We start from the raw sequence: 13,405 nt of genomic DNA on the forward strand, positions 1-13,405 counted from the left end.
AGTGAGTGAAGTTACTAAATAATAAAGTAACCACTCTGTGATCGCGACAGTGTTCGTGAGGTTTGTTTTTCTTTGGAATTTTTATTGCCCAATAGAGATAATTGTTCAAAGTACACTTAGATAAGGAAAATACGCGTAGTTTTATCGTTTCAGCGTCCTTTGAGCATGTCGGAGTACGGGAAATTTGGTCCGTTAGTGGGTGCTATTGACGAGGGCACCTCGAGTGCTAGGTTTATAATTTTTAAAGCGAATTCTTCTGAAGTGGTTACTTACCACCAAAAAGAGCTAGACCAACATTTTCCTCAGGAGGGATGGGTGGAGCAAGATCCATGTGCTATCTTGGAGGTGGTTACGACATGCATCGAAAAGGCTGTGGAAAAATTGGTGGCTATTGGCGGCAGACCACAGGTAAAAATATGCACATTTCATTGTAGTAAATACCTGAGTCATGGACGAATGATGTAATGTAATAATTTGGATTTTTAGCTTTGGTCAGTCAAACTTAAATTCATAAATACTCTTCTTATCAAAGATCATTGCTTGAGCTGACCAGTCCTGGTGTCAGTTATACTCCCAAAAGCTTATAATTCTTCTGCTTCTAACTACATATTTACTCCAGTATTTCCAATGCATGGAATAATTTCCAAATTAATGACCAAACAATAACTGTAACTTGTTTCACAAAATTGTTATTGATGGTTGCTCCTCCAGGATTTGAATTGAGGATTATATTATTATAATAACTACCATACAGGGTGACCAAAAGGTTCTCATTCAAAATGAAAAATAAATGTACTCATTAGCTACCAGGAACACCCCCATGTAATTTCAGCAATTATTTACGATTTGAAAGATATTATGATCCATTTTGTACCTTTTTCAAGATTTTCTACATTACTTAAGAAATAATTGTTTTGTCGCTATCTCTACCTTAATAATTCTTTCATTTTACGTCATGCCTATTCCTAAGGAAGTTCACCACTAACTATAAAAATAATAAACAGTCAAACCAAAGATAAAAAAATTATAGGAAATTAAAGTGAGAATTTGACCAAAATTGGGTATGTAAGGTAATTTTGATGGTATTTTACCTATATATTTTGAATTTTTTTCATATAGGTATTTAAAAACTGATTTGATTACTTTTGCCTTTCAGATGGTTCTTATGTTTTAAGTTTTTCATAATTATGTCCTACACGAGGCTGACGAACTTTGCCTTAGTTTAGTTATTTAAATTTAAATTTTAATATTGACATTTTGTTGGGGTAAAGTGCTCAAATTGTGGGCGTTCTCTAACAGTACTCAGGCCCAATAAGATAAATACAATAACATTTTGTTAATTTTTCATTTTTTTGTGTAGTTTATAGTTTTAATAAACATAATGGGGTTAGTGATCCTCATTATTATTGAAGTTATTTCATTAAGTTTGCTAACCACACACACATAGGATACTTTTCCTAGTGATGACTACAGATTACATTTTTTATTATAAATGGCATTTGGCAACAACAATTTGGTTAAACAGACTACATTTAGAGGTCACATGAAGGTCAAATAGGTACACAATTATTGCTAAAATAAACACCATCTGACTGATTTATAAGTCGAAAACTCGAAAATGTTTTAGAGTTAGTGTTTTTCCCTTACATACTGAATTGTTATGGTTGTTAAAACTTCGCCACAGAATAGTAAACAAATAACGTAGTCATTGACCCTGAAGGTATTTTAAAAACTGCTCGAAGCAAAAGCGAAGTAATTGGCCCTCACATTGTAGCTGGTTCTTTCTAACATTTGTTTTAACAACTGTAACACTTTGATATCCAATAACTATTTTTATCTTTGATTACAATGTTTTTATTGTTTCAGTTAGTGGTCCACTTCATTAGGAATAGGCCGGAAGTAAAATTAAAGAATTATTAACAAAGTAGACAGTAACAAAATAATTATTTCTGAAGTAATGTTTTCTACATCTTAATAAAGGTACAAAATGGATCATATCTCCTGAACCATAAACAATTGCTGAACATACATGGGGGAGTCTGGTAGCCAATGAGCCCCCTGTCAAATTTCGAATTTTTGAACGTGAATTTCTGGACTTTTTTATACATTTTTTTATGAATTAATTATACAAGGATAAAACAATTTAAGTTATTAGTTCAGTACATATTATTATAGCCTGTACGCACTCCCACTTGTCACTCTAATGATTGCTAATTTGTAAACTTTCTTATAAATTGCAGGATATCGTAGCTATTGGTGTGACAAATCAACGAGAAACTACAATTGTCTGGGACAGAAACACTGGGAAACCTCTCCACAATGCCATTGTTTGGTTAGATATGCGGACATCTTCTACAATAGACAAGCTTTTGGACATCGTACCAAACAAGACAAGAAATAAAAATTATTTGAAAGTAAGTATGTACTTATTTCATAAAATAATACTACCGTGCAAATTAATTATTGTGATGTTCAAAATCGTTGGCGAGCAAACATCACCTTGCAAGTTAAAATTTGGCAGCTACTTACGATTTTTGTTTGCCACTGGATGAAATACCTACTTTTTTTTTTTTGTGTGTCCTGACTGAAATAGGCTACGGTGACTTTCACGGCGTTGTGTTTTTTTCCTGGACAAACTACGATCTGTCGACAGACTATAAGCAGGTATGTTGACCCGTGATTAGGTGGTGTGACTGGAGCAACGACAACAACGGTAGTTTTCGATATTTTTAGCAACGGTTGGGATCTTTAGATACTCGTGTATTTTAGTTAGAGTATGTTGCTTTTGTTGACCACTCCCCATATTTGTATGCGACATGTCCAGGTGGACTTAAAGAGTGCGTTATAAAGCAGATGTTTGTTGTCGACTTTGAGAACACAATTTCTTCCCATAAGCCAGTGAAGGTTTTTGTATCTGTAGTTAACTTCATCTGAGTCGTCTATCCATGGGAAATCCCAGGTAGGTACTTAACACAATCGTTTTGCGGAAGAGAGACACCACCAAGTTACTGAGGGACAATTGTCTTATGTAAATGTAATGTGGTTGGAGTTGTGCGCACTACCTTTTAACGCCACTTTCTTAGCCAATTCTGAGTAGCATCTAGTACTCTGCAGTTTGATACGGGCTTCGATTGGATCTATGTAACAAAATAGAAAGGCTATATCATCAACATAGGTAGCGACAGACTCGCTTGCAGCAGTAGGGAGGACAGTCGCGAATATGTTATATAAAGCACAGGCCCGAGAACGGATCCTTGTGGTGCTCCAGCTTCGATATTGTGTAGAACAGAACTCGCGTCGGCTTGTTTTACTGGAAAAGACCCGGCAGAGATGTAGGAAGCGATAATCATAGAGAGAGAATGAGGTAATTTCTGCTTGATCTTGCAAAGTATGCCCATTATGCCAAACTCGGTCAACAGCTTCTTGGACATCAAGAAAATGTGCAGGACGATATTGTTTCCGCTCGAAACATTGTCTGACTGCGTGGTGCAATCTGTGCACTTGCTCAGTTGTGCAATGCTGCCAAACTGATGCATTGGAATGACATCACATTCGGTTCTCATCTCTATGACACATGGCGTTGTTTGCTCACAAAAGAAATGTTATTTAATGTTGTTTTTAAGTGATTATATTAGGGAAATAGCCAAAATTCGTTTAACCGAACTTTAGCACATTTAAGTAACAACATTTTATTATTTTTAGCAAAGAAACCATACAAGTAACAGCTTTTATTTCTTATATTGTTATACCCATCTATAATCATTTAATGTCTGTTGTTTTGTACCGACGAATCTTCAGCTGAATTTATTTCTTATAACTTTCGACCTAAATACTATAATGTATTACTACTTCTGGAACTAAATATGTTATACAACAAGAAAATATATAAGCCCACGTCTATATTCCCAATTGTCGTAGTCAGAGGTACAGCAGCAGCGGCAACAATTAAGTACCTTGAGCTTTCACTACCATTACATTACATAAACAGCCTATATACGTCCCACTGCTGGGAACAGGCATCCCCTCAATCAACCGGAGCGGGCTTTCACTACCAATATTATTATTTATCAACATAATAATATGTATCTGACATCAAGAAACAAGAAACAAGAAACATTTATTGAGAAGCTGTGTAGGTACATACATGCAGGTGTCAAACATTATAAAATTGTCTCAACAGCATGTCCATGTCGGACGTACAATATTACAAATAATGTCAGTATTGAGCATCAAGGAATTAAGTAAGTCATCACATGTGTTCTTTGACAGCCTCTTTGCGGTTTGCCACTCTCACCATACTTCAGTGCTGTGAAGCTGAGATGGCTCAGTGATAATGTTGATGCAGTAAAGAAAGCTATGAAAAAAGGCACATGTTGTTTTGGGACAGTCGACACTTGGCTTATATGGAATTTAACAGGTTTGTTTATTATAATTTTTATGTAGCTATATTATGCTCCTGCCTACAATAATGTATGATTTTAGAACTTAACGTGGGATCACGACTTAATTCCCAAATAGTTTAGACCGAGATATATCTACAGGGTGTTAGTGACATCGTAACGAAAACTTTGAGGGATGATTCAGACCATGATTCTGAGTTGATATCAAGTGGAATTTTCCGTCGCAAAAATCATGTATTTTTTTTTTAGTTTTTTAAAATTCTTTTCAATTCCATACATTGGAGTCTTATGGAGATGATGAAAGACAAACAACATAATCATAAAGCATACTCTAAGATATTTCATTCAACCGACCTTAAAATATGGATATCAGGCATGGTCAAAAATGGGCGAACACGTAACTCAACAAAAAAAAAACTTGCCCTAGAAGTATGTTTAAGAGTCGAGAAATACCCATAGGTACCCTGAAATTTGTCTTTCCCGAAACAGTTTCACCAAAAAATTATAAAATTTTAAAATTCAATTTGTTTCAGGTGGTCTTAACGGCGGCAAACATATTACTGACGTTACAAATGCTTCGAGGACTATGCTGATGAATATAGAAAACTTAAATTGGGATCCATTATTGTTAAAGTTCTTTGAAATTCCTAAATCTGTTTTGCCGGACATCAAATCAAGTTCTGAGGTAATTATGAAATATAATTTATTATCAAAAAATAAGTAAAACATATGTATGTGCAACTTTGTATCTAAGTTGTACACGTTCACATATAAACTTACACTTATATAATTGTTTATCTCCATTTAAAGTTGGTTGGGATTAGACTTGCATCTATTATTCTATTTTATCATCAGCTAAGGCAATTTCTATAACATTTCCAGGTTTACGGGCACATAGCTGATGGATGCCTCAAAGGTATTCCTGTATCGGGATGTTTGGGTGACCAACAAGCTGCTTTAGTTGGTCAAATGTGTCTGCAGAAAGGCTTAGCAAAAGCAACATATGGCACAGGATGTTTTGTGCTGTACAACACGGGAGAAATCAGAGTGAATTCTACAAGGGGTTTGCTCACTACTGTAGCTTACCAGCTAGGTAGTGAAAATCCACCACAATATGCTTTAGAAGGTTCGGTATGTATATCCACCTGTAGCCAGATTTCTAGAATTAATACTTAAAACTATAGGGGTTTGGATTTTGAAAAGACTTTAAGCTTTAGACCTATTATTATAATACTTTTTACCCGCCTTCTGTATAGCAAAGGGTTTTATTTGACCGCTATGTATGTATGTATTTGTGTATCTGTATGTATGTCTGTACCATGTACCTGCATAACTTTGTGAACTACCTATCAGAATTTAACAAGTCACTAGAAGTGTCTTTATTGTCCGCTTATTATAAGCTATGCGTCACTAAAGTTAACTCGGCGATTGGTGCCTTTTTTATCACCGCACAGTAAAAACTGAACAGTGCAGTCTTATAATGAGTACTCATATGAACAATACTTACTGACAGTTAAGCCATAAACCTCATACCTCTGTTGAAAGATTACTTTTGCCATGCAAAATAATTTATTTTGTTTTTTTTTTTTCATTTAATTGTACTAACAGGCAAAAGCCATGTGTTATGATGGAAATGTGACTAACAATCATCAAAATATCACAAAGCATCATAATAATAATTCAAGAAAATGTCAGACCTCTTCAATAGTCACTATAATGTAGACGTAACTAGTGCAGTTTTGTAGAGAACATTCATGCGAACAATAGTTACTCTGAGAGCTAAGCTCTAAACCGCATTTGTCTCCATTTATGGTCGGTTAAAGTTGCAACAATCTTATTACCTATGAAAAATCATTCATGTTGCATTTTTTTCTTCGTTTATTCGTAATGACATACGAAAGCTATTTACAGTTGGTGTGCCGCGAACAACACTGTCGTGCGCATTTTTTTGAACCTTCAGTTCATCATGGAAAAATCTGGACCCGACTGAACCGGTGTAGGACCAACCATGGAAAATCAAATCATTACCTACATAAATGGGGCTTAAAGGAGTCGCTATACTGTGAATATGGTCACCCGGATCAAACCCTATCTCACATAGTGAACGAGTGCCCTCTACACCGGTTCCCAGGTGGCATAGCCGAGCTGCATTGTGTGACGGATGCGGCAGAGACTTGGTTAGGGGAGCGCTAGATATATGATCCACGCAGGACATTTTATTTTTGTCTGCCATACGCAATAATAATAATCAAGGATGTCATCTTAAGTTTTGTGCTAATTCCTGTGGACACCTAATTTTATTTTAAGTTATACCTGTCCATTTCTTATCCGCCGAAAAGGAAAGAGACGGATGATTGACAGCTGTTAATTTTAACAAGAATGAATGAATGAATAACCCGAGCGAAACAAATAGGCATCTCGCTGGTATGCAAACCGTTTGGCGTGTGCTGTCAACTTAATTCTGTCGGGTTATTGGCCAATATAAAAAATATAAGGTTGTGATTTGCGTCTAAAATTGACGTGTGACCCGTAAATTTTAAGCTTGTCGATTATCCGTTTCTTTTTCTTATCGGCGGATAAGGAAGAACAGGTGGCCCAAAACGGGTAATTACTCAAATTAGGATAAAAAAATCATAAAATATATTTATTGGGTACAGATATAGTCAGTAACAATAGGTACTAATTACGTAAGAGGTAAAAAAACTACATCTACACTTAGTTTTTTCTGGATGTGGGCTGATTGTTTTCTGGCAAACTACAAACATGTCATTTATTTTCATGATCTAAATAATTTCATGTAGACCATAGACGCGACTCAATAAGGCCAGTAGATAAAATAAATTAAAAAAAAGCAAACAATAAATATCCACTTCATAAAAACATGGGTTAGGCGGCAAGTAGCCTACTGAATACCTGTCCTGCGGGCGAGTTTACTCTTTTTATATTTTTTAACGACTACTCGCCTGACTGGAGTCATGAGACGGGGCTAGTTTACTCCAAATGCAGAATAAAGGGGTAATTTGGTACCTTCCCATATACAAGATATAATAAATATACAACATCTAAGATATTAGGTATTCTTGTTTTTAAATTCAAAAATAAAATAATGTATTTAACTTTTAGGTTGCGATTGCGGGCGCCGCTTTGGGATGGTTGAAAGATAACATTGGATTAATGGAAAGTGCTAAAGAATCCCAAGAGATTGCTGAAAAAGCGACTGAAAATGGCAGTGTGGTTTTCGTTCCTGCATTCAGTGGATTATATGCACCTTACTGGCGACAAGACGCGAGAGGGTTAGTAGATATCAGCAAGTTGTATTTTTTATATTTTATGTTACTTTTACTGTGGAATAATGATGCCGAGCGAAAGAATAATACAAATAGTTTTATAACGTTTAGAAAACTACCTTATAGTACACTCTTAGTGCCTTTTTCCATTTTCCGAGGAAGGAAGAAAGTACGGCATTGCTGTTCTAAAAATAAGTGAGAAGAAAAAGTACCAAAATGAATATTACATTGTTTACCAAGGGAAGAAAGTGCCCGATTACTAACGAGGTCGGTAATACTCTGTTGGTAATCGTACTTTCCCGAGTGATAAATAGTGCTTCATACTACACCTATAAGGGAAATAGCTGACATTTTAGTAAACCTAATTATTTTCGTATTGAAAATTAATTATATCTACAAAACGTACTAGTAGGGTAGGTACTACACTAAGTTCGTCCTTGTAAAGTACCTTGCCCATTTACCCATGGCTGTTGCCATAGGGAAGAAAGAGAGCTGTGATAGTTTCATCGTCATTCTAAAATATTATCTGTCCATTCAAATACTTGGTCCTTGGTCTGACATAATAACGTTGACAGATATTGCATGTCTGTTTCAGTGTTATCTGTGGCATCACCGAGGACACGAATTACTCGCACATTGTGAAAGCAGCTCTGGAGGCTGTTTGTTACCAGGTCAGGGATATTCTGGATGCTATGAATGAAGACTGCGGGATTCCACTTCAACTTCTTAAGGTAAAATAGATTTTATTTCTTAAGATTTAAGTACATTATAAGACCACTCACTTATCGGGCGATTGGATAGAGTTTAGGAGATAAATGTGTCATCTAATTATTATTATGGTTTATCTCATTACAGGTTGATGGGGGAATGACATCCAATGCTCTTGTAATGCAAATGCAGGCTGATTTGACTGGAATCAATGTGACTAGGGCTGGTTTTACTGAGAGCACTGCTCTGGGTGCTGCTCTCGTTGCGTTTTGGGGTGTAGATAATTCAAAACAAGGAATTGCTATACCTATGGCTGCAGGTACGACTTATATTCCTAATATCAGTGACGACGAAAGGGATATGAGGTACCAACAGTGGAAAATGGCTGTCGAAAGATCCTTAGGATGGGATCAAAATTGAGGTTGTACGTATCTGGGGGTACAGAAAAGTGATAAATGTAATAAGAATATCTGTCTCTCGTTCGGTAGATCAGATATAGAAATTATGTTTGCTTATAGATTAGGTAAAAAGCAGTTGGATATTTTTTTTACTTATAATATAATTAATTAATAGACAGATAACAATAATTAGATAAGCATTGTTTTTTCTTATTGTGCTTAAATCGTACTTTAACACGTAATACAGTACGGAGCGGTTGGGTAAAGTTAATACATTATGTGATATTGTTAAAATTTAATACTAAGAATTCTATATAAATACAGTTTAAGCAAAACAAGGCCTCAAGGCCAAAAAGGGGTCAAGGGATCTACAAGCCTAGAGTGAATAGACATTTGCTAGGTAAGCGTGATTCACCCTAGACCACATCGTCACTTACCAGCGGGTGAGATTGTGGTCAAACGCGCGCTATATCATAAAAAAAATGTTGGCGCTGACGTAGAGAAAATAATCTTTTTTTATCGTAAAAGGTGGTCCAATAAGTAGATCGAGTGTTTGTAGGCAGTAATATTATGTGACTGTTGTTCCATTACTATATTAATGATAATGTAATAGTTTTCTTGACTGAACTCATTCTTCCTTCCATCGTGTGAGTTGTGAGGTGGAGTACTAACCTCATCAACCGTGGTGTCAGTGTTACTATTGAGCCGCCAAAGGCCCCTGACATGGCTCATGTAACGACTACTTACTTACATCAGTAAATAGTAACCGGTACCAACGGCTTAACGTGCCTTCCGAAGCACGGATCATCTTACTTTCGGACAATCTCACCAGATTACCTGGCTGATCACCATCAGCCAGTAATGTCCTAACCAAACTAGGGACCACAATGTAATTTTTGTGATATGTCCCCACCGGGAATCGAACCCGGGACCTCCGGATCGTGAGCCCAGCGCTCAACCACTGGACCACAGAGGTCGTTGTAACGATTACTCACTTACATGGGCCATGTCAGGGGCCTTTGGCGGCTCATAATAACCCTGACACCATGGTTGCTGGGGTTGGTACTCCACCTCACAACCCACACGATAGAAGAAGGTATGAGTTACTTTTAGAGCCATGAGGGGCTTTCCAGGCTATGTTCCCTAAAAATAAGAGTTGCTTTCGTTTAACCTTCCAATTTCTTAGATGACAGATATAATGCACCTTTTATATTTGTTTTTGGTTATAAATTATGACATTATTATTCTGATCAAAATAAAGAGAAGCAATATAGGTAACAGCATAATATTATATATATTTGGTCCAAATAGAAATAGAAATGTTTTATTGCGACCATGTGTTCGTAGAAATTGTGGTGTTTTAAAAATACAGAAGTAAGTATGATAGTATCAACATGGACCCGGTAAGGGCACTGCAACTAGAGATCACTCACTAATAATTAAGTACTTAATTATTAGTAAGTGATAAAATTTAAATTTTTACGTACTTACTATATTTTAACAATATTATTGCACTTATATTTTAAGTATTGTATTTATGTGTTTATTATGATTTAATCTCGGGAGGAGCTCGGTGGCGCAGCGGTAAACGCGCTCGGTCTGCGATTGTAGAAGTTAAGCAACTTTCGCAAAGGCCGGTCATAGGATGGGTGACCACAAAAAAAAAGTTTTCATCTCGAGCTCCTCCGTGCTTCGGATGGCACGTTAAGCCGTTGGTCCCGGCTGCATTAGCAGTCGTTAATAACCATCAATCCGCACTGGGCCCGCGTGATGGTTTAAGGCCCGATCTCCCTATCCATCCATAGGGAAGGCCCGTGCCCCAGCAGTGGGGACGTTAATGGGCTGATGATGATGATGATTTAATATGATTTAATTAGTTAAATGTCATTAAAAAATATTCATTTTAATTTATCATTTATATATTCATTAACTGGTTTTAGTGATAAGTAGTAGCTTTAGTTGTTTTATAAACTCAGTCAAGAATTTCCGTCAAGTATTATTTTTATATTTGCCTCTGCCGTTGCATTATATTGTTGAATAATTGTGAAGGTACTCTAGCAATGAGAAAATAGGTAATATCACGTTAAGTCTGTATAGCGCCATCTATATGTTTTTTGGGGAACGTAGCCTGGAAAGTCCCTCATTGAACTCAATGAAACAAAAAATATGTATTTGTATATTGGTGCTAATTCCTGTAAATACCATCTAATTTTATTTTAAGTTATATCTGTCATTTTCTTATCCGCCGAAAAGGAAAGGGACGGGTAATCGACAAGCATAAAATTTATGGAACACACGTCAATTTTAAGCACAAATCTAAACCAACCGTCTAGACATTTTACATCAGTCAATAACCCGACACAGTTAAGTAGACAGCACGTCAAACGGATTGAATACCAGCGACGTACCTTTTGATTCGCCCGGGTTATTCATTCATTTACTCATTCTTCCTAAAATTAAGAGCTGTGAATCATCCGTCCCTTTCCTTTTCGACGGATACAAAAATGACGGATATAACCTAAAATAAAATTAGGCGGTGTCTGCAGGAATCGGGGCCACTATCTATTAAATTTGTCTTACTTCGTATTTTTATATGAATTTTTATTTTGTTCGTTCTACTGTTAATTAGAACTTATATTTTATTAGTTCTACTGTTTCCAATACAAATCTCCAGCCATATATTTATTTTAAATCATCTCATTGCCTTTCTGTATAACGCAGCCTAATCAATTATAAAGTTCAGTCGATTTTATTTTTATTAATGAAAGTATAATATGTTTTAACAGGGAACTGCGAATTTGCTATGTAACCTTTCGTTATAAGTAATATTGGAACTATCCACTTTGAAATAAAATGTATAATTAATTGGCTGTGGTTTGGTATGTTTTCCAAACTAAATTATTTTTGCTATTGCTTGTACAATATGTATGCGTATAATTAATTGACTTATTTTTTTAATCTAATTATTCTGGGTAGTGATAATTTACCCTTGGGCCTCCTTCAGCATTTTAACTTATCCATATTAAACTACGGAAACACCAAGTTGATCGATGTGTACGTTATAACGTTTAGATACCTATTGTTATTAAAGAAACTAGTAGCCATTTTGTAAAATACCTAAGTAATATCAAGTTATGTGGACAAACCAATTCTATGAAAATAAATAATGGGTGATGAAAAGATGTACCTAGCTACTGGCTACTGTAAATAGAATAAGAAATGTTTAACTTAAGCGACACAATTGTTATTTGTGCACGTACACCAGTGGTTGACTAGTTTATAGATTATAAAAGTAATATTATCGTTACTAATGTAGGTACTCTTTATAAATATTAGTGACAGTAACTTATCGTCTGACTATTTGGGGCACTACTACCTTATAGGCGTCATGGGTGTAGGTAGGTATGTATTTATGTACTTTTTTTATAATGAATATATTGAAATTTATTTGCTTAACATTTGTTAAAGCAGTTATTACTTTAAATAAATAGGTAGTTCTCTTAATGTTCTCGTAATTTTCATTTGAACTAAAAATCATTAATAATAGGTACCCAAAGAAAAACGAATAACATTCATAAATGTATGGCCTACAACAGCATTGTTGTAATTTTATCGAAATGTACGTGTTATAAATCTGTAAATACAAGAAATGTTACATAACTACTTATAACATAACATTTTGTTAGATCAACGTGATTGGTGGTGAGCCGTATCGTCGTCTATAGTGGTCGATATTCAACTGTGTTCATAAGAATTCGTTTAGTTCAAAAATACACATTTAATACCTAACTAAACGTATAGGTAATGTTAAATGCGCTACTTTGTTATACTTTAAGACAACGATTTGTTTACATAATGTATTACTAGTAGATGTAAGAAATTTATATATTTTACGTATACAATGTTTTATTTATTTAAGATATAATCAAGCGTAAAATGTACAAATAAATATATTTAATTTTAAACGTGTTTCTATCTATACACATTCTATACAGTTGCACGTAGGTTGGTATGATATGCTACCACTTCGTCGAGTCCAACTTTCTCCCCATCAATCATTACAGTCGTTTAATCAGACTACTTATTAGTATTATGAAGTTTTATATAGTGTGTTGTTCATAAACAATACTATCACTTTTGCAAAAAGTAAAGGAAATGTTACTGTGTGTGTTTAATAATAAGTAGCGCAATTAGGGAGGGCAAAAAGTGAAATAGAATATTATGAAGACTATCCAATTCCATAATTTATGTCTGTAAAAGAAGAAATAAGCTTAAAAACAGTCTGCACAACAGAGATTACGCATTATCTACAGCATTTTTATCCATATCGGTGCTCTCTTTTATGAAATGCCTCGTATACTCATTAATTCCTCGCTTCGCTATGCTTTGATTGATGCCACAATGTCTATTCATTCCCATTTCAAAATAAATATGGTTGTAAAACATTTCATTTCCTTTTGCATGCGCAATAAGCCCCTAAAAATCGAAATGAGCTACCTATTGGTTTGATAACCTATAATTTTTATCTTCATTTTTCAATCTTCTACAATGATTCATTGATCAGGTTTTTGTCATAAAAGCTTAGGACTTAACGGGCCGCTGAAATGCTGTT

General features: G+C 35.2%; 1 protein-coding gene across 1 annotated transcript; it reads left to right on the top strand.

Moving 5' to 3' along the window:
- On the top strand, nucleotides 1–12,758 carry LOC126380693 (glycerol kinase). The gene is made up of 9 exons (XM_050030270.1): nucleotides 1–60; nucleotides 154–408; nucleotides 2,241–2,414; nucleotides 4,270–4,417; nucleotides 4,934–5,085; nucleotides 5,283–5,531; nucleotides 7,524–7,693; nucleotides 8,283–8,418; nucleotides 8,543–12,758. Exons 2-9 carry the CDS (start codon nucleotides 166–168, stop codon nucleotides 8,813–8,815), a joined length of 1,545 nt encoding a protein of 514 aa, XP_049886227.1. The 5' UTR covers nucleotides 1–60; nucleotides 154–165; the 3' UTR covers nucleotides 8,816–12,758.
- The last annotated feature ends 647 nt before the right edge of the window (nucleotides 12,759–13,405 follow it).

This window comes from Pectinophora gossypiella, chromosome Z, assembly GCF_024362695.1.
Source record: "Pectinophora gossypiella chromosome Z, ilPecGoss1.1, whole genome shotgun sequence".
NCBI classification, from domain to species: domain Eukaryota; kingdom Metazoa; phylum Arthropoda; class Insecta; order Lepidoptera; family Gelechiidae; genus Pectinophora; species Pectinophora gossypiella.